Here is a 21563-nt window from a genome sequence, read left to right on the forward strand (position 1 = left end):
TGGATAAACGCGAGTTTAAATTGCAAAACATTCTGCTTCATGCACAGGAGTTTGTCGGCTCACACACTGCAGCAGCAATATCCGATGCTTTGGCTAACATGTTTGAAACTTGGAACATAGACAAGTCTAAAGTGCATGTGATTGTGAGAGATAATGCACGGAACATGATAAAGGCTATGGATGACAGTGGATTAAAGAGCATACCTTGCATGGCACACACGCTGCAGTTGGCTGTGAATGAGGGAGTGCTTAGTCAGCGGAGTATATCAGAAATCACAGCAACTGGGAGAAAAATTGTGGGACATTTTAAGCATTCTCCGCTTGCTTATTCCAGACTACAAGATTTGCAAAAACAGTTTGGGATGCCAACAAACGACTACAGCAAGATGTGGCCACTCGCTGGAACAGTACATACTATATGTTGCAAGGATTACTTGAACAGAAGCGGGTTTTAGCTGCATACATGACAGATCACGACCTGCCAGCAACTTTGAGTGCACATCAGTGGATGTTGGTGGAAAACATTGTCTCTCTCGCCCGTTCGAACAGTTAACCAAGGAAATAAGCTCAGCTCAAGCGTCTGTTGCTGAAGTTATTCCACTGATCGCAGCACTGAAGCGCCTGCTTGGAAAAGAGGCGGAAACAGATCATGGCGTAAAAACAGCTAAAAAAACTCTACTGGAGGCTGTTAACAAACGCTTCCAAGACATTGAGTCCAACCCTCTTTACGGCATTGCAACAATATTAGATCCACGCTTTAAAGACCATTACTTTGACGATGAGAAAAGGCAGGATGTACGCGAAATGGTGCAAACAGAGCTTACGGCTCTTGAAACCTCTGGTGAAGCACAAGCCGCGACGGGGAGAACAGAGCAAACTGTGCCTGAGAAACGGTCACGCATAAGTGATGAGGCGCACATTCCTTCGCTTTCTGATATGTTTGACGAAATTTTACAGGAAAGCGTCCCAACCCACAGTGGTGTAAGAGCAAGCGCAGCCTCACAAGAAGTAGCAACCTATCTAGCTGAACTACCCATTGGCAGAAGTGACAATCCACTTGACTACTGGCGCGCGAACAAAGATTGCTTTCCTTTGCTTGCATGGACTGCGCAAGTACTTATCTGCCCCAAGCACCAGCACAGACAGTGAGAGATTATTCAGTGCAGCATCTCATGTTCTTGATGAGAACAGAAATCGTCTCTCCAGCCAGAAAGCTGAACAACTTTTGTTCATAAAGAGAAATCTGCCACTTTTGCTAAAATAAAAGCAGCCTAATTTGATGTTGTTTACAGTTAAAGGTTTGATTTATTTATTCTGTTATTGCAATGTTGTTTTGCACAGTAATTTAAAATTGAAGTAAAACGCTTAATGCAGGTAATATTTTGCACAATTCGTAAAGGCACTAAAAGCTAGCACAGACTGAGTGATTTTATTCAGTGCAGTATGTTCTTCATGAGAAGAGGAACTGTGTCTTCAGCCAGAAAACTGAAAAACTTTTGTTCATAAAGATAAACCTGCTTCTTTTGCTTAAATTAAAAGCAGACCAATTTAGTGTGTATAGTTATGTTGTTTACAGTAAGAGGTTGGATTTATTTATTTTTCTTCTGTTTGTGCACTGTTGTTTGGTACAGTAATTTAAAATTGAAGTAAAAAAGCAGCTAGCATTTTTTTTGCACAATTTTGTTACAGAAAGAAATTTTATTTAGTTTTGTTATTGTTAAACAGCCTTATTACTGTTATTTATTATCAATAAAAGTTTGATTGCTTAATTAATTTGTAGTTTTTTTAATACAAACAAAAAGAAAATATTTTAAACATGTTTTTAATGAAGCCATTTTCGGTTTCGGTATCGGTTTTCGGCCAAGTGCATCCAAAAATTTCGGTTTCGTTTTCGGCCCAGAATTTTCATTTCGGTGCATCCCTAATATTTATCTGTATGTATGTATGGGTATGTATGTATGTATATATATGCTGATATGTGTATATATGTATGTATATATATATATATATATATATATATATATATATATATAGTTAGTTATAGTTGTGTGTATATGTATACATATATACAAAAACCGGATTCCAAAAAAGTTGGGACAATATACAAATCGTGAATAAAAACTGAATGCAATGATGTGGAGGTGCCAACTTCTAATATTTTATTCAGAATAGAACATAAATCACGGAACAAAAGTTTAAACTGAGAAAATGTACCATTTTAAGGGAAAAATATGTTAATTCAGAATTTCATGGTGTCAACAAATCCCAAAAAAGTTGGGACAAGGCCATTTTCACCACTGTGTGGCATCTCCCCTTCTTCTTACAACACTCAACAGACGTCTGGGGACCGAGGAGACCAGTTTCTCAAGTTTAGAAATAGGAATGCTCTCCCATTCTTGTCTAATACAGGCCTCTAACTGTTCAATCGTCTTGGGCCTTCTTTGTCGCACCTTCCTCTTTATGATGCGCCAAATGTTCTCTATAGGTGAAAGATCTGGACTGCAGACTGGCCATTTCAGTACCCGGATCCTTCTCCTACGCAGCCATGATGTTGTGATTGATGCAGAATGTGGTCTGGCATTATCTTGTTGAAAAATGCAGGGTCTTCCCTGAAAGAGATGACGTCTGGATGGGAGCATATGTTGTTCTAGAACCTGAATATATTTTTCTGCATTGATGGTCCCTTTCCAGACATGCCTTTCTGTCCCCCCTGGCCATTGAACCTTACTCTTATTCGATGTTAATTAATGTTGATTTATTTTGTTTTATAATTGTGTCTTTCATTTTTTGATTCTTTAATATGTAAAGCACTTTCAGCTACTGTTTGTATGAAAATGTGCTATATAAATAAATGTTGTTGTTGTTGTACTCAAAGCATCATGATGCACCAACATTGATGGATTGAAAGCCAGAAGTCTACGTGACCATCATCATCAGGTCCTTCCATGAAAATCCTAAATACAAAGAGGACTGTTTGACTTATGTTAGGTAGATTGCCCAGAGGGGACTGGGCGGTCTCGTGGTCTGGAACCCCTACAGATTTTTTTTTTTTTTTCTCCAGCCTTTGGAGTTTTTTTTTGTTTTTTCTGTCCACCCTGGCCATCGGACCTTACTTATTCTATGTTAATTAATGTTGACTTATGTTTATTTTTTATTGTGTCTTCTATTTTTCTATTCATTTTATAAAGCACTTTGAGCTACATTTTTTTGTATGAATATGTGCTATATAAATAAATGTTGATTGATTGATTGACATGCAAGCTGCCCATGCCACACGCACTCATGCAACCCCATACCATCAGAGATGCAGGCTTCTGAACTGAGCGTTGATAACAACTTGGGTTGTCCTTGTCCTCTTTGGTCCGGATGACATGGCGTCCCAGATTTCTAAAAAGAACTTCGAATCGTGACTCATCTGACCACAGAACAGTCTTCCATTTTGCCACACTCCATTTTAAATGATCCCTGGCCCAGTGACAACGCCTGAGCTTGTGGATCTTGCTTAGAAATGGCTTCTTCTTTGCACTGTAGAGTTTCAGTTGGCAACGGCGGATGGCACGGTGGATTGTGTTCACTGACAATGGTTTCTGGAAGTATTCCTAAACCCATTCTGTGATTTCCTTTACAGTAGCATTCCTGTTTGTGGTGCAGTGTCGTTTAAGGGCCCGGAGATCACGGGCATCCAGTATGGTTTTACAGCCTTGACCCTTACGCAGAGATTGTTCCAGATTCTCTGAATCTTCGGATGATGTTATGCACAGTTGATGATGATAGAAGCAAAGTCTGTGCAATTTTTCGCTGGGTAACACCTTTTTGATATTGCTCCACTATCTTTCTGCGAACATTGTGGGAATTGGTGATCCTCTACCCATCTTGGCTTCTGAGAGACACTGCCACTTTGAGAAGCTCTTTTTATACCCAATCATGTTGCCAATTGACCTAATTAGTGTTTATTGGTCTTCCAGCTCTTCGTTATGCTCAAATTTACTTTTTCCAGCCTCTTATTGCTACTTGTCCCAACTTTTTTGGGATTTGTTGACACCGTGAAATTTTGAATCAACATATTTTTCCTTTAAAATGATACATTTACTCGGATTAAACGTTTGATCTGTCATCTACGTTCTATTACAAATAAAATATTGACATTTGACATCTCCACATCATTGCATTCAGTTTTTATTCACAATTTGTTTAGTGTCCCAACTTTTTGGAATCCGGTTTGTATTATATATATATATATATATATATATATATATGACAGCAACACTCATAACAGTGACAAAACAATTACATTGACAATCATGTTACGTTATTTTTAAAATGTTTCCTTTTCTTTTTCAAAACTTCTGTAACACACTACTTCTCCGCTGCGAAGCGCGGGTATTTTGCTAGTACAATATATTAGGCACACTTCGTTACCAGGTGCTGTAACTCCTTCCTGTAATGCAACACACCATTAATCCTCATTTAAGTTTGAATCTTCCCCCTGAATAATTTTTTTTCTGATTCCACTGCTGTAAGGGAGGGACATCCCTTCAATTGTGTACAACTTGCTGTAATTTGATACATGATACGTGACAAGCAAAAAAGAAACCTTGGATGTGCTATGATATTTTGACAATGAAGACATACCTTCACATTTCACAAAAAAAAATCACATTCTTCCTAGACTTGCTGTTTTGCCTATTGACATATCATGAAAAGCAGTGATCAGTGATGGATCGCTTCCTTCTTTGCTTCAAATATCAGGAATTTGTTGCAAGTTATTTATTGTTCAGAGAACTATACAACTGGAAGACCTGTTTTGGACAAATTATAACTAATCATCAGATGCCATTTTGTATGTGTGTCTATGCACCTTTGTTGGTACTGTATCACTAGCGCCGCGCCTATCGAACTAATGAACGGCGTTGGAAAAAAGATGGACTGACTGTCTCTAAGCAGATTTTTAGGACTTCCCTTTTCAATTTCCAGGCTGCAGTTAAGAAAACTAAACAAGATTTCTTTGCCGATTTAGTATCCCATCATTCTAAGAATCTTAGGGTCTTATTTAATTCAATTAATGTGGCCATTCACTCTCAATCTGTGATGGGATTAAATAGCACTGTTCATTCATGTGAGCAGTTTCTATCATTCTTTGTCAACAAAATTGATACTATCCGCTGTGGTATTGTTCCAACTGGCTATGAACTTCCTACTGTTAATCATGACATTGTCTTAGAATCCTTTGATACAGTCTTACTTTCACAATTAAAAAGAACTATTGACACCCTTAAACCAGCTCCCAGCCCCCTCGACATAGTACCACCACACCTCTTAGTGGAAGCCTTTGATGTTTATCAAAGATTCTATAAGTGCGGGTGTTCTGCCATCATTTTTTAAACATACTGCAGCCAGTCCCCATCTAAAAAAGGCAGAATTAGATCCTGGAGTTTTAGCCAATTTTCGCCCAGTTTCCCAACTGCCATTTCTGGCTAAAATTCTAGAAAGAATTATTTATAATCAATTGGTTGATCACTTTAACTCCAATAATTTATTTGAGATCTACCAATCTGGCTTTAGGCGTTATCATAGTGTTGAAACGGCCCTCCAGAAAGTTTTCAACGACATCTCATATTATTACTGACTCAGGTGACATGGCAGTCCTTCTCCTTGACCTGTCCGCTGCCTTTGAACCTATTGACCATGAGATATTGCTGATGCAGCTTGAACATCCTGTTGGACTTAAAGGGGCTGCTTTAAACTGGTTCAGGTCATATTTAACTGGTAGACACTTTTCAGTTACTTTAAATTCCTCTTTTTCGTCTACTGCTCCTCTTAAATATGGTGTTCCTCAGGGATCCATTTTGGGTCCTAATTTATTCTTTATATACCTTTACCCTATTGGAGCTATTTTTAGGAAATTTAACATTTCTTTTCACTGCTGACACTCAGGTTTATATTCCTGTCGGCAATAAATCAACTCCACAACTGTCTTTCTGAACTAAGATCCTGGATGGCTAACAATTTTCTTGATCTGAAACAAAATAAAACAGAGGTGCTTATAGTGGGTCCATCAGCTAAAGCCCAAATTGGTCATGGACTTCTCGGCTCTCTCTCTGTCTTTTGCAAACCTCGTCTGCAATCTTGGTGTTATCTTTGACAGTAACCTCTCTTTTGAGAAACAAGTAAATTCTGTAGTCAAGAGTTGCTTTTTCCAGCTTCGACTATTAGGTAAGATCAAGCCTTTTTTTATCTTCTAGGGATCTTGAGAAAGCTACTCATGCTTTTATTTTTTCTCGCTTCGATTACTGCAACTTGCTGTATTCTGGGATTAACAAATCCCTGATACACAGGTTACAGTTGGTCCAGAATGCTACCGCTCACTTTCTGGTTGGGGCAAGGAAGTATGACTCTGTTTCTCCTATTTTAGCTTCTTTACACTGGCTGCCTGTCAGTTTTTCGAATTGATTTTAAAATCTTGTTGCTTGTTTTTAAATTGTTATATGGGCTGGCTCCTGTCTATTTATCTGAATTGTGTGTTTTACACCAGCCATCTAGAGTGCTTAGATATTCTGGTCAGTTGTCTCTTCTTGTCCCTCATACCAAGTGTAAAACCAAGGGGGACAGGGCTTTTGCAGCTGCTGCTCTTTGCCTGTGGAACTCTTTACCTCATCATATAAAGGAGTCGTCTACAATTGAACTGTTCAAAACAAGATTAAAGACTCATTTCTATTCATTTGCATTCCGTGACCTTCAGTAATACTGATGGTTTCCTCATTGTGATTATATAACATTACTTCTATTTATTACAGTAATCCCTCGCTACTTCGCAGTTCACTTCTCGCGGATTCACGACTTCGCGGGTTTTTAAATATAGTATTAGTATTTCCTAGTGTAAGAACAACAAAACAAGTTCGGTGACTAAGTGCGTTGTAACACGGGCTGTGATTGGTACATGGGAGGGAGACGACAAATCACAGCTTCCCGCTTTCTAATCAGGCCTGTGATTGGTGCTTTGACTGATGCCCAGATCCCACAGCACCTCCCCTTGTCTCTCTGTCGCGGCCATTTCACTTCAAGCTTTCTCTCCAAGTAGTTTACTTTACACTGTACTTTGATAGATTTTTTTGTGGTATCTTTGTGTTTAACTTTGCTTCAATTTTCACCCCCTGCAATGGCTCCCAAACGTGCTCCTTCTTCCAAGGCTGGTGCTGAGCCTAAACGCCAATGAAGAATGACGACGATCGCTGAGAAGGTGAAACTTCTGGATATGTTGAAGGAAGCGAGAATGTTTGCGGCTGTGGCTGCAGACTGGCTAAGGATCTGCAAGAGCGGTCACAGGAATGGGACGACGATATGGTTCGATCTGTCCAATTTTGCAGCAAGGTGGACGACGTCATGACTGCCTACAAGCTGCTCTTCGACTGGAAATAGAAGCAGCGGCAGCAGCTGTCAATCACAATGTTTTTGCAGCCTCGCAAAAAAGAGCCAGTTCCTACTACTACTACGGATACGCCTTCGGAAACCGTGGAAGAGGTGCCCCAGGAAATGGCACCGCCGTCTGAAGAGATGTAAAATACAGTCATCGGCTGCACAGTAAAAGTCATCATCACCTTCATCGTCAACATCTTTACTGCACAGCATATTCATCACCATCATCACGTCATATATATTACGTGTACTTCGGTATACAGTAACTGTAAACTTATCTACCGATTTCATATTACTTAACAGTTGTCCCTGTTATTAATAGACTAAAGGGTGGGTTGTAAACAGTACAGGGAGGGTTTAAAAACGTCCAAATACACGTTAAATTATTAAATACATATGGTCTCCCTACTTCGCGGAAATTCAGTTATTGCGGCCGGCTTTGGAACCTATCTCCCGCGATAAATGAGGGATTACTGTATAGCAAAATACCCGAAAAGGCAAGAGTCACCAGCAGACAGACGTGAACCAAGGTGAACAATAACAGGCTTGAAGCGGTGGAATAAAGAAGAAGGGAGCAGTTAGCACGAACAGCTGAGGACAGTAAGGAAGCGAGTGAGGAGGCACATGAGCACGGGATGTCGTTAATGTATATAGGCAGGGAGCCAACCACGTGGTAGGTGTGTGGACAGCAGCCGTGTGGAAAAAGGAAGGGGGACCGGGGGTGGCCCTTGTGTGTGAAATAAATCCTCTTTTAATGGAAATAAGGAATGAAACCGCCAAAAGGAGAGCTCAATTCCTAAACTTCCTTATGGCGTAATGGTGAGAATCGCCAAAAAGAAGACATTATTTTCAAAAGTTCATTACGGGGCACAACACGAAATGAAACATACTTGATGTTTGTAAGTACAGTGTAAACGATGAGCATGGGAAAATTGGAAGTAGCAGAAATAGTAAGGAGGGGTTTCCCCCATCTATATATACAGTTTAGACCCCCCCTTGGGTGTTGTAATAGGACATGAAACATACCTAACTTTTATAAGTACACTGCAAGGATTGAGCACGCAAAATTTCAGCTTCCCACATATATGGAAAATGGGAGAATTAGTGATGAGTCAGTGAGGGCTTTGCCTTTTATATGTGTAGATAACAAAATACCAGCGCTTCGCAGCGCAGAAGTAGTGTGTTAAAGAAGTTATGAAAAAGAAAAGGAAACATTTTAAAAATAACATAACCAGCGGTAAAGCAAGGAAGACTCCGTAATAAGGACGGTTGGGTGCACATAGAAGGGGTGACTAAAACGAATATTCGGAGCTGATGGCTTTACTTGTCTGTTGTGGAGCGGGTGTCGGCCATGGATCGACGCTAACGCTAAGTCACCTGGGTGAGACGGAGTTCATTCTTCAATAAAGGAACTGTCGCCGAGCCGGTGAGACCGCTTCTTTACATGCAAATTAAGTAATTTTAAATCGCATATTCATCAGACCACTAGGACGGCATTTTTTCAATTAAGAAACATAGCAAAAGTTAGACCTCTTATATCATTGAAAGATGCTGAGAAATTAATTCACGCTTTTGTTTTCAGTAGACTAGATTACTGTAACGCACTCCTCTCAGGACTACCCAAAAAAGACATAAATCACTTGCAACGAGTGCAGAATGCAGCTGCTAGAATCCTAACTAGGAAAAGAAAATCCAAACACATTTCTCCAGTTTTGATGTCACTACACTGGTTACCTGTGTCATTCAGGATTGACTTTAAAATACTGGTTATGGTTTATAAAGCCTTAAATAATCTCACTCCATCTTATATATCGGAATGCCTGACACGTTATATTCCAAATCGTAACCTTAGATCTTCAAATGAGTGTCTCCTTATAATTCCAAAAGCTAAACTTAAAAGAAGTGGTGAGGCGGCCTTCTGCTGTTATGCACCTAAAATCTGGAATAGCCTGCCAATAGGAATTCGCCAGGCAAATACAGTAGAGCACTTTAAAAAACTGCTGAAAACACATTACTTTAACATGGCCTTTTTATAACTTCACTTTAACTTAATACTGATACTCTGTATGTTCAATTCATCATAATAACAATTCACAGTGGCTCCAAAATCCGTACTGACCCCTACTCTCTCTTCTGTTTCTTTTTCCGGTTTCTTTGTGGTGGCGGCCTGCGCCACCACCACCTACTCAAAGCATCATGTTGAACCAACATTGATGGACTGAAAGCCAGAAGTCTCCATCATCATCAGGTCCTTCCATGAAAACCCTAAATACAAAGAGGACTGTTTGATTTATGTTAGGTAGATTGCCCAGAGGGAACTGGGCGGTCTCTTGGTCTGGAACCCCTACAGATTTTATTTTTTTTCTCCAGCTTTTGGAGTTTTTTTTTTCTGTCCACCCTGGTCATCGGACCTTACTTATTCTATGTTAATTAATGTTGACTTATGTTTATTTGTTATTGTGTCTTCTATTTTTCTATTCATTTTGTAATGCACTTTGAGCTACATTTTTTTTGTATGAAAATGTGCTATATAAATAAATGTTGATTGATTGATAAACGTGTCCATGGCGCACATCAGGATTGGTCGCTGGATTTACTACAGACTTCCCAGGCCGTGTGATTATAAACTTTTAAAAGAAAGTTCAGATAAAGGACTGGGGAATGTGTGGGGATTGTGTGTGTCTGGGTGTCTAATTTATATGTGTATATAGTTGTAATATAGGTTAAGTACATGTGAATATATTTGCGCCGTTTAATTTTCGTCAGTGTCTGTATGAAGTTGTGGATTTGCCTGAGAGTATAATAAAGGAACTGTTGCCGAGCCGGTGAGAGCGCTTCTTGACATGTAAATTAAGTAAACGTGTCTGCGGCGCACATCAGGATTGGTCACTGGATTCACTGTAGACTTCCCAGGCGGTGTGATTATAATCTTTTAAAAGAAAGTTCAGATAAAGGACTGGGGAAAATGTGGGGATTGTGTGTGCCTGGGTGTCTAATTTATATGTGTATATAGTTGTAATATAGGTTAAGTACATGTGAATATATTTGCCGCGTTTATAAATAAGATATTCTTTCCGTTTCTTTACCTTGCTTTCTTGCTGCTGACGGATAGCCTTATATGGGCAGGCAGTCAATTACATGGGAGGCGTGGGGATGGAGGACGCAATATAGGCAGGTAGCCAACTACGTGGGAGGCATGGTGATGGGAGATGCAACTCCGCCTCACACAGCGACTGAGCTGCAGGCTATGGCCGTATATATATGTAAGTAATTAGGATTCAGTTATGACCGTTACGCGTAGAATTTCGAAATGAAACCTGCCCAACTTTTGTGAGTAACCTGTAAGCCTGCCAAATTTCAGCCTTCTACCTAAACGGGAAGTTGGAGAATTAGTGATGAGTGAGTCAGTAAGTCAGTCAGTCAGTGAGTGAGGGCTTTGCCTTTTATTAGTATAGATGTATTTTATTTATGTTCTCATATTTTATTTCTATTTATGTTATTTGTTTTCTTTTATTCTATTATTGTAAAGCACTTTGGCCACAGCATTCCTATGTTGTTTTAAATGTGCTATATAAATAAATTGACACTGACATTGTACTGTTGACACTGTTCTGAGGCTATTTGGAATTTCACTGTACTATGTACGCATTACAGCCATTTGAAGTTGATTCTGTTTCCCCTGTACAAAAGTTTGGCTGAATGCTCCATTCTCATCAAGACACTCTGCATTTTTCAAAAGATACAAACGATACTGCATTGTTTGTTCTTATAAATGTTATACAACAAAAGTCACTTTCATTATTATGTAGAGTCCCGAGAAAAATTCTAACCTACTGCATATCAGGACCTTTTATACAACAGTGCATCATAACTGCAACAGAGGTATATTTTACAAAGTCATGCATTAGGTTTTGCATTATATTGCCCTCTTTAAAAAAAATATACAAAAACAAAAAACCTAGGTCTCTAATTTACCTGCTGAATGAGTTCCAAAATGTTTTCAAAGGAGTGTTCCCCCTCATTTTCAAAATGTCGGCAGATTTCTCCCATCAGTATGTGCTGTTGTTCATAGCGTTTGAAATCAGCAGGGGACAATAAATCTTTGTGTGTATTCAGCCATTCAGGATACTGTGAGAGAGAAAAACTGATTAAAATGTGTGTGATAAAATCTGACAGCAGTAATACTAAATAAAGTAGTCACCCATTTAATGTAATACTCCACCCAAAAAGTATTATTTTTTAAAGGTTACTTGCACATGGTTTGTAGTGATGGCTAAGAAAAATGTTTACTGTTATGTTTTTATCGGGTACATAAATAACTCCTTCCACTGTTACACACTGCCTTCCGTCCTCTAGCCCAAAAATCATACTATGTCCTTCTAATCTACTCCTTCAATTCAATAGTTTATTTTTTTATAGCTCTCTGCAGGTGCAGAGCGCTGTGCCTAGTTCTCAAGTAAAATGTATCAGTTTTATAAATCACTAATTACCGATTTAGTACACATTAATACATAGATTTGTTAAAATACACATAAAATAAAGTTGAACTGATTAAAACAATTAATTTCTGAACTTTAACACAATTAATTGAGGAACTATGGTCAGTTACTGCTGCAAGTACAATTGACTTACGATCAGTAGGGATTACATTCAAAGGAAATCTAATTAAGACTTATAGGGTCAGGAAAGAGCTAAGGAACCCCTGGGGATCAGACTGTCAGAGTTCTCCCTAATGTATCAGTTATATTCTCCATCATGAACTCTACCCTTCTATTAAAGGTCAAAGCTATCCTCCATTGTTGCCTGCTTACTCTAATCACAAAGCAGTTCTCTTTACCTTTCACTAAATGGTATGGGGGAGTCCTGCTATGATTCTCGTTGCCTGCTATTGCCATGGACTCACACTGGTTCCTCAGCACTGACAACTGCCTGTCCTCAATACACTGCACTGGGACATAGTGTCGCCTTTCAAAAATGATCTGTTGCTGTATGCTAGTGTTCTTGTCACAGACATCCCACTGTGGATTTAAATATAAGAAATGCAACACTAAAAACTGCAAATTGGTTAAGCAATGGCCCAATTTTGATATTTTTGATTTTAGAGTCTGAGAAAACCAAAATGTAATTTTCTAGGAAAACATAACGATTTCTTTGACATGATACAGCTTAAACAATCGCATAAGAGAATTAATTTATACTTACAATCAGAAAAAAAACGAAAAAATCTATGATGATATATATTCAGCATACATTAAAATTTATGGTTAAGAAATTGATTAGGATTCAGAGCAACCAAATAAACTACAGCTCACTTTCATTTATGAAAATGATACCACATTTGCAAGGTTTCCATTTAATATCATACTAGGGCTGTGCGATATGACCAAAATCTTAAATCCTGATATTTCATTTCATATCCCGATATAGTACATTTTCTTTGTATTCAGTGAATAGTTTATATAATCACCACTCCTTTTTTTTTCATTTAAATTAAAAAAAATCAAAATGAGAAGTACTCAACTTGTAATTATTTCTGTTCTTTTATTTAGAACATTTGAGCAAATGTTTGACTTAGAATGTAAACATAAAATGTTACTGTATCAAATATAAAACACTTTTCAAAAACAATTACTAAAGGCCCAATATAAAATACTGCTATATAAAATGCCTGACAAACAAAATGTGAACTGTAGCAGCAATAACTCTCACAACATATATTAAATATAAAAGGATCAAAGCACTAACAACTAAACTATATAAACCCTTTAAACAAAATAAATACTAGTCTAACATTAACTGTCAAAACCAAATGTAAACATTGTACTTCAAACTGTAGCAGCAATAAGGCTTACGACAAAAATATATTAAATATATAATATTAAATATATTTTTTAGGCTACATTCTAGTAAAATGTTAATTTGCACATCGTAGTGTGGCAAATCTCCGTTAATGAGCTACAGCTGATCGCCCCGTGCGTGGGACTGGACGGCGCTAACGTGTTGATGCCATCCAGCCCCAAGCACGGGGCGATCCGCGGTAACTCGTTAATGGAGATTTGCCGTGTTAATGCAGTTGTGGTGTAAACGTAATTTTAACAAGATTAACGCTGACAGCAAACGCTGCAGGGAAAATTATGCCTTAAGCAAATTGTTTTGGTAGCAATTAATCTTCCAAGCTTTTAACATGCTTGTTTAAATAGTACCTTTACAACTGTAATATCCTACGTGGCCTGCCTCTCAGTTGTAAACTCTCTGCATGCTCGCTCACGTGCTTTTTGCAGAGGTGGTAGAAGAGGTTTGTCGTGTTGGAGTCTGTGGTAGCGATCGGTTTGCAGCATAATTTGCACAGTACCGTTTTCTGGCCCGTGTCAGACTCTTCAAATCCAAACCACCTCCATACTACAGAGGTAGCCCCTCGTTTAGGAACAAGGTCCTTCTGTGTGGAGCTACCTGGTGTTGACTCGTCTTCATCAGCCATGCTAGTGTGTCTGCATTCACGTGGTGGCCATCAAAACAATGAAAAAAATATTGCCGTAAACAGTTTATTTTGCGACACCACGAAACAAACGATAGCGTAATGTGCAGCGATAGACGTTTTCATATTGTCATCCGATATATATCGTTATATCGAACAGCCCTATATCATACTGATTTACTATCTTTTGAAGGTCAACTTTACTTGTTAAATGGCTTCTAAGTGCAATAAACACAAACAGGCTGTGAAAATTTTAATTTGGCTTATATTGTTTACCATCAGAATAAGTTCTATTTATATAGTACTTCTTTAAGCTATTTTATGTACTTACTTTGAAGCTGAGGGTATTGTGGACTATGCATTTGCTCTATGTAAAATTTTCGGTGAAGACTCTTTTGGAAATTTTTAGTTTTAATAGGATAACTGACTTTGTCTTATGAGGTTCCAAAATTTGGGCACTGGGCCTTATCATTCAAGCCTGGGTGAGGTTACAAATTTGATTTTAACACAGCCAATGCTGATCAGCTTGTCTCTAGACAAGATTATAAACAACTAGTAAAAAACAAGGCTGACACTTGGTGATGATCATGTGGAACATGAAAACATCAACTTACAATATCCCGAAGAATATCTACAACCGTTAACACCGTCTGGTCTTTCACCACACGAATTAATGTAGAAAGAAGGATGTATCCAAGAAAGGTAATATACTTCCGTGGATAACACTACACAGCAAAGGAGATCTTGATATGCCATTCATATTAAAACGTTAACAGTTTTCCATTAGAATAGCTTTTGCAAAGACAATTAACAAATCTCAGAGCCGAACATTCGAAAAAGTCATTTTATTTAATAGAGAGAAAGAAATGAAATTCAATCATGGGCAGTTTTACATTGCACTGTCACGATGAAAATCCAAACACAGAATCAAAATTCAATGCGATATTGATGAAAATTTAATTTAAAAAATTGTTTTACAGTAAAAGTGCAAGTTTAAAAAGTATTTGCATGTTAATTTCAAAGCCAAACAAAACAAAACTGTACTATGTAATGAGTAACTAACACAAGATGAAACATAATTTACTTTCAAATTATTACATTTTACTATTTTTTTAATATGGTTAATTACTCTCTGTAATGTAAAATAGTTCTGTTATGCATATGTAACAATACTCATGAAAATCAAAATCTATTTAAAATTGTACACCCATGTCCCCATACGTGAGCGATGGAAACGCAAAGAGGCTAGCGTGTAACGCAGACCCGGGGGTTGGCGAGCGAAGCAAGCGGGGGCAAAGCCTCCAGTACTATATACAGTCATATGAAAAAGTTTGGGAACCCTTCTCAGCCTGCATAATAATTAACTCTACTTTCAACAAAAAAAGATGACAGTGGTATGTCTTTCATTTCCTAGGAACACCTGAGTACTGGGGTGTTTTCCGAACAGAGATTTTTAGTGAAGCAGTATTTAGTTGTATGAAATTAAATATGAAAAACTGGCTGTGCAAAATTGTGGGTACCCTTGTAATTTTGCTGATCTGAATGCATGCAATTGCTCAATACTAATTATCTGCAACACCAAATTGGTTGGATTAGCTCGTTAAGTCTTGAAACTCATAGACAGGTGTGTCCAATCATGAGAAATGGTATTTAAGGTGGTCAATTGCAAGTTGTTCTTCCCTTTGACTCTCTGAAGAGTAACAGCATAACTCAGAAACTCTCAAAAGATCTGAAAACAAAGATTGTTCAGTATCATGGTTTAGGGGAAGGCTACAAAAAGGTATCTCAGAGGTTTAAACTGTCAGTATCAACTGTAAGGAATGTAATCAGGAAATGGAAGGCCATAGGTACAGCTGCTGTTAAACCCAGGTCTGGCAGGCCAAGAAAAATACAGAAGCGGCATATGCACAGGATTGTGAGAATGGTTACAGACAACTCACAGATCACCTCCAAAGACCTGCAAGAACATCTTACTACAGATGGTGTATCTGTACATCGTTCTACAATTCAGTGCAATTTGCACAAAGAACATGTGTATGGCAGGGTGATGAGAAAGCCCTTTCTGCACTACACCACAAACAGAGTCACTTGTTGTAAGCAAATGCTTATTTAGACAACCAGATTCATTTTGGAACAAAGTGCTTTGGACTGATGTGACAAAAATTGAATTATTTGGTCATAACAAAAAGCGCTTTGCATTGTGGAAGAAGAACACCACATTCCGAGAAAAACACCTGCTACCTGCTGTCAATTTTGGTGGTGGTTCCGTCATGCTGTGGGGCTGTGTGGCTAGTTCAGGGACTGGGGCCCTTGTTAAAGTGGAGGGTTGCATGAATTCAACATAATATCAACAAATTCTTCAGGATCCAGACACTCATCAAAGGCTTATAGGAGGCTTCTAGAGACTGCTATATTTGCAGAAGGAGGCTCAACTAAGTATTGATGTAATATCTCTGTTGGGGTGCCCAAATTTATGCACCTGTCTAATTTAGTTATGATGCATATTTCTGTTAATCCAATAAACTTAATGTCACTGCTGAAATACTACTGTTTCCATAAGACATGTCGTATATTAAAAGGAAGTTGCTACTTTGAAAGCTCAGCCAATGATAAACAAAAATCCAACGAATGAAGAAGGGTTCCCAAACTTTTTCATATGACTGTATAAATTTAAAGAAAATACCCTGTGGTTAAAATAAGTTCACTGTCCCTCTTAATTGTTGCAATAGGCAACAAAAAGAGAACAGAAAGGGCAAATATTCTGCTCCCCTACCTCCATTGACAGGAGCAAATGGCCATCCTGGGTGAACTTACAAAACAGTGGTTAAACTGGGAGAGAGAGAGAGAAAATGAAACACTTCTTTCATATTTTTTCCAAATGATTTATCTAAATTACAAAGGTATGACAATAAATGAAACATACACTGAACATAACATACTGAACCCTAATTAAAAGTGAATATTCCACAAAGTTTCAGTTTATGATTACCTTCTCTTTTATTTCTTTCAGTGATGGATACAGCACTTCTTTAGAAAGTAGGTTCTGCATAATGGTTTGCATAATTGGTAAAATGTTGGTATCCTCTCCTCCGTCTTCACTGCCCTCAGATAATCTTAATCCTTCTAACGCCCGGACAAGGTCATCTCCAACTATTCCAGAACTCTGTAAAATGTAAAATAGAATAAAGAACAATACACATTTACAAATAATGAAATGTGTCATCATTGGGAAAACTAAGAAATCTCATTACACAGGTTTATCAGTTACGAATAACATTTTTTCATCAAACATTTCACTCTAAAAACTACCTCCATTTCTGTTTCATAGAATTTATTTATTATTAATAATACAAAACTCAGCACAGGATTTGTCAAACATACAGTGCATTAATGCAAAACCCCATTTTATTTCCCTCATATCTTTTTTAATTTTTCTTCATAGTTCATATCTTGCAGGCCTGGAATCAGCAGAGTCATTCTTCTCTCGGTTTCCTCTAGTCTTTCCGCCATATGTCTTTTTTACAACATGTAGACAAAATATGCACACATATTCTAAGCGAGGCCTTACTACTGCATTATATAAGTGCACTATACGGCTTAAGCACAACTTCCCTTATTTTGTATTCTACACATCGTACTGTATGATATGACATCCTGAATGTAAATAGTGAGTCGTACACCATTACTCCTAGGTCTATCTCATACGATGTACTTTGTAGTTTCAAAAATCCTACTGTGTATTCAAATCCAATATTTTTATGTCCTGTGTAATACGTTGCATTTACTTAAACTAAATTTAATGTCAAAAATCTGCCCAAACTGGAATTCTGTCAAGATTTGTCCGATTCTACATAATCTGCAAATGTAAACATCTTATTATGTATATATTTGTGCAGGTTGTTTACATAAATAAAATACAGCAGCACCCCAGAACTCTTCCCTGAGGGACAACACTTTCATCATCATCTAATTCTCAAAAAGCTGCTCTCACCTTAACCTTTTTGTTCCCATTCTTTTAAGCCAATATCGCACCCATCTACACACATTGCACCCTGAATTCCCAAATCGTTTTAATTTTTAGTCTCTCATGAGTTACATTATTAAAACCTTAAAATAACATCATATGTATCTCTCTATGATCATTTGCGTTTGTTAGTATCTCATATTATTCCAGCATATTAGTTTAACTTATTTGACTTCTAAGCATATATTGACTGCTCATTATTACAATTGTGCTTAATGAATGATGCTTGATTAGTTATTTAAAAGCTGCTTCTGTTAATTTACCCATGATGCATGTTACTCTTACTAGCCTATAATGACTTGAAACAGCCCAATCACATCACTCATTTTATATAAAAGGATAATACATTCTAGCTACCAATGTTCACAAATTTTCCTAGCGTACAGTGATTTTCGAGAAATATATGCCAAGAGTTTATGTAAGATCTAACTAACCTCCCTGAGCACTCTAAGATAAATATTATCTCATCCCAGTGTGTTGTCAGATTTTATAATATTTATTATAAGCAGCACAATTACAAAATTATTAAGAACCTCCTTGATTGTTACCGTTTCTACTGAGATGATGTCTTATTCTTCACATGTGTAAGCATTTACTATTTTCACTGGCTGTGTATTTTCATTCACACTTCACCCCTACCTTTCATAATTCTCTTCACTCCCTCCTCGACTGTTGTTTTACTACTTAAATAATGAAAGAATCTGTTTAGGTAATTTTTCACCTTTTCTGCAGTATTTCTCGACACATACATTTAGCATTCCTAATATTATTTTTAACCCCTGCTCTCGGTATGGATAGTGCTGAAATATTTTGCCTTGTACACACTACAGTTTTATTTTTAAGTTTTTTTTATTTATCCACACTGGAGTCCTCCAGTTACTGCTTCTATATGTCTTCTTATGTTTTCCTGCTTTATACACAGAACACCTTAAACCTGCTCTGTTGTGCCTTGACTAAGTGCACATTGAAAAACTTATTTCTGTATATCTTTCTACTAAAAATTTACAATACTAAAGTTGAGAGTAACAGCTTCAAGTAAGGAGACAACTGAAGAAGCTACACATAGGAAAAGCTGATGGACCAGATGGAGTTAGTCCTGGAGTTCTTAAAGCTTGTGTTGACCAACTTTGTGGTATGCTCTGTCACCTGTTCAGCCTGACAGAAAGGCACCAGAGAGTGTTGATGCAGTGGAAAATATCCTGCATTGTTCCTGCTCCAAAGAAGGCATGTTCCTCTTCATTTAATGACTACAGACTAGTGTCAATTAAGTCTCACATCATGAAGACTTTTGAGAGACTGGTACTGGAATGTAGGAGTGCTCTTGTGGTAGACCACCTGGACCCATTGAAATTATCTATCTGCACAACAAGGCTTATTCTCACCTGGACAAATCTGGTAGCACTGTGAGAATTATGTTTTTTTGATTTTTCAAGTGCCTTCAATTCCTTCCAACCATCCCTCTTAAGGAGTAAGCTCAGAAATATGCAGGTGGATAAGCCTATAGTGTCCTGGATAATGGACTGTTATTTGATAAGTTTCAGTTGGGTTTCAGAACAAATCACAGTACAGAAACTGCACTCATTAAAGTAGTAAATGACTTACAGGTAAATGCAGACAGAGGCCATTTATCTGTTCTCATCCTCTTAGATCTGAGTGCCTTATTCGATACCATTGATCACAAATATTCTTAGAAATTGCCTTAGTCAATGGGTGGGCCTCACTGGCAGCGTCTTAAATTGGTTTGAATCCTACCTGGCAGGTAGAAAATTCTGTGTAAGTTGTGGTAATTATACTTCAAAGACCCATGATATTCTATATGGTGTTCCACAAGGCTCTATCCTGGGTCCGCTGCTCTTTTCGATTTACATGCTTCTGTTAGGTCAGATTACCTTGGGGCATAATGTGAGCTATGCTGATGACACACAACTGTACTTATCAATAGCGCCCTACGACCCCGACTCTCTTAATTCACTGACACAATGTCTTACAGTACTTGTGTTTCTGAATGGATGAGTAGTAATTTCTGAAACTAAATACAGAGAAAATAGAAATTTTAGTGATTGGCAATAATGGATTATTTGAATATATATATATATATATATATATATATATATATATATAAAATGTATGAGGTTATCAGAAATAAACTTGATGCATTAAGATTAAAAGTCAAGACGGAGGTAAAGAATTTAGGTGAAACTATTAACTCTGACCTGAATTTTAAATCACATATTAATCACATCACTAGGACAGCATTTTTCCATTTAAGAAATATAGCAAAAGTTAGACCTCTTATAACATTGCAAGATGCTGAGAAATTAATCCACGCTTTTGTTTTCAGTTGACTAGATTACTGTAACACTCTCCTCTCAGGACTACCCAAAAAAAGACATAAATCGATTGCAACTAGTGCAGAACGCAGCTGCTAGAACCTTAACTAGGAAAAGAAAATCCAAGCACATTTCTCCAGTTTTAATGTCACTTGGTTACCTGTGTCATTTAGAATTGACTTTAAAATCCTGCTTATAGTTTACATCTTACACTCCATCTTATATTTCGGAATGTCTTACACCTTACACTCCAAATTGTAACCTTAGATCTTCAAATGAGTGCCTGCTTAGAATTCTAAGAGCTTAAAGTGGTGAGGCGGCTTTCTGCTGTTATGCGCCTAAAATCTGGAATAGCTTGCCAATAGGAATTCGCTAGGATAATACAGTGGAGCACTTTAAAAACTGCTGAAAACACATTACTTTAACATGGCTTTCTCATAGCTTCATCTTAGTTTAATCCTGATGGTCTGTATATTAAATTAACTATCATTATTATTCATGGTATTCATGTTCAAAATCCAGACTAACCCCTACTTTCTCTTCTGTTCTTTTCTGGTTTTCTGGGGTGGCGACCTGAGCCACCACCACCTGATCAAAGCACCATGATGTCCCTATATTGATGGATTAAAGACCAGAAGTCCACATGACCATCATCATCAAGTTCTTCCATGAGAACCCTAAATACCATGAGGACTGATTGAGGTCATTTATGTTAGGTAGAATGCCTAGAGGGGTCTGGGTGGTCTCGTTGCTTGGAACCCCTGGAGATTTTATTTTTTTTTCTCCAGCTGTCTGGAGTTTTTTCTTTTGTTTTATCTGTTCTCTCTGGCCATTGGACCTTACTTTTATACTATGTTAATCAGTGATCCCTTTTTTAAATTCCTATTTATTTTGTATTTTTTCTCTTTCTTCATCATGTAAAGCACTTTGAACTGCATTATTTGTATGAAAATGTGCTATATAGATAAATGTTGTTGTTAGGCACAGTTTTGTGAGACTGTGTTTACGATACTTATGTAAGCAACACTATAGCACCACAAGAAACAGTCCTGTTGTCTCCTTTTCTCCACACTCTGTACATCTCCGACTATAAAAATAACAGCAGGTCATGTCAGTTGCTAAAATTCTCAGATAATTCTGCATTTATGGGGTGTTTTGATAAAGGGGAGGAGACAGAGGAGAGGAGTCAGATGGAGAAGTTCATTTCTTGGTGCAAAGAGTATTGTCTGCATCCTTACTGCAGCAAAATCAAATAACTGGTTATTGATTTTCACCGCAATAAAAAGCTTCCATGTCTAGCCACTCATCATGGATTGGATGT

The 21563-nt window shown here is 37.6% G+C and overlaps 1 protein-coding gene across 1 annotated transcript in view; it reads right to left on the minus strand.

The window, feature by feature from the left end:
* Positions 1–21563, minus strand: part of pex19 (peroxisomal biogenesis factor 19) — a 55612-nt gene that overhangs the window by 13826 nt on the left and 20223 nt on the right. Inside the window, exons 5-6 of the mRNA XM_039741482.1 lie at positions 16878–17051; positions 11389–11541 (exon numbers count right to left, since the gene is read on the minus strand). Coding sequence (XP_039597416.1) covers positions 11389–11541; positions 16878–17051 — 327 coding nt within the window. The remainder of the gene's footprint in view (positions 1–11388; positions 11542–16877; positions 17052–21563) is intronic.

The sequence above is a fragment of the Polypterus senegalus genome, chromosome 18 (genome assembly GCF_016835505.1).
Source record: "Polypterus senegalus isolate Bchr_013 chromosome 18, ASM1683550v1, whole genome shotgun sequence".
Lineage (NCBI taxonomy): Eukaryota > Metazoa > Chordata > Cladistia > Polypteriformes > Polypteridae > Polypterus > Polypterus senegalus.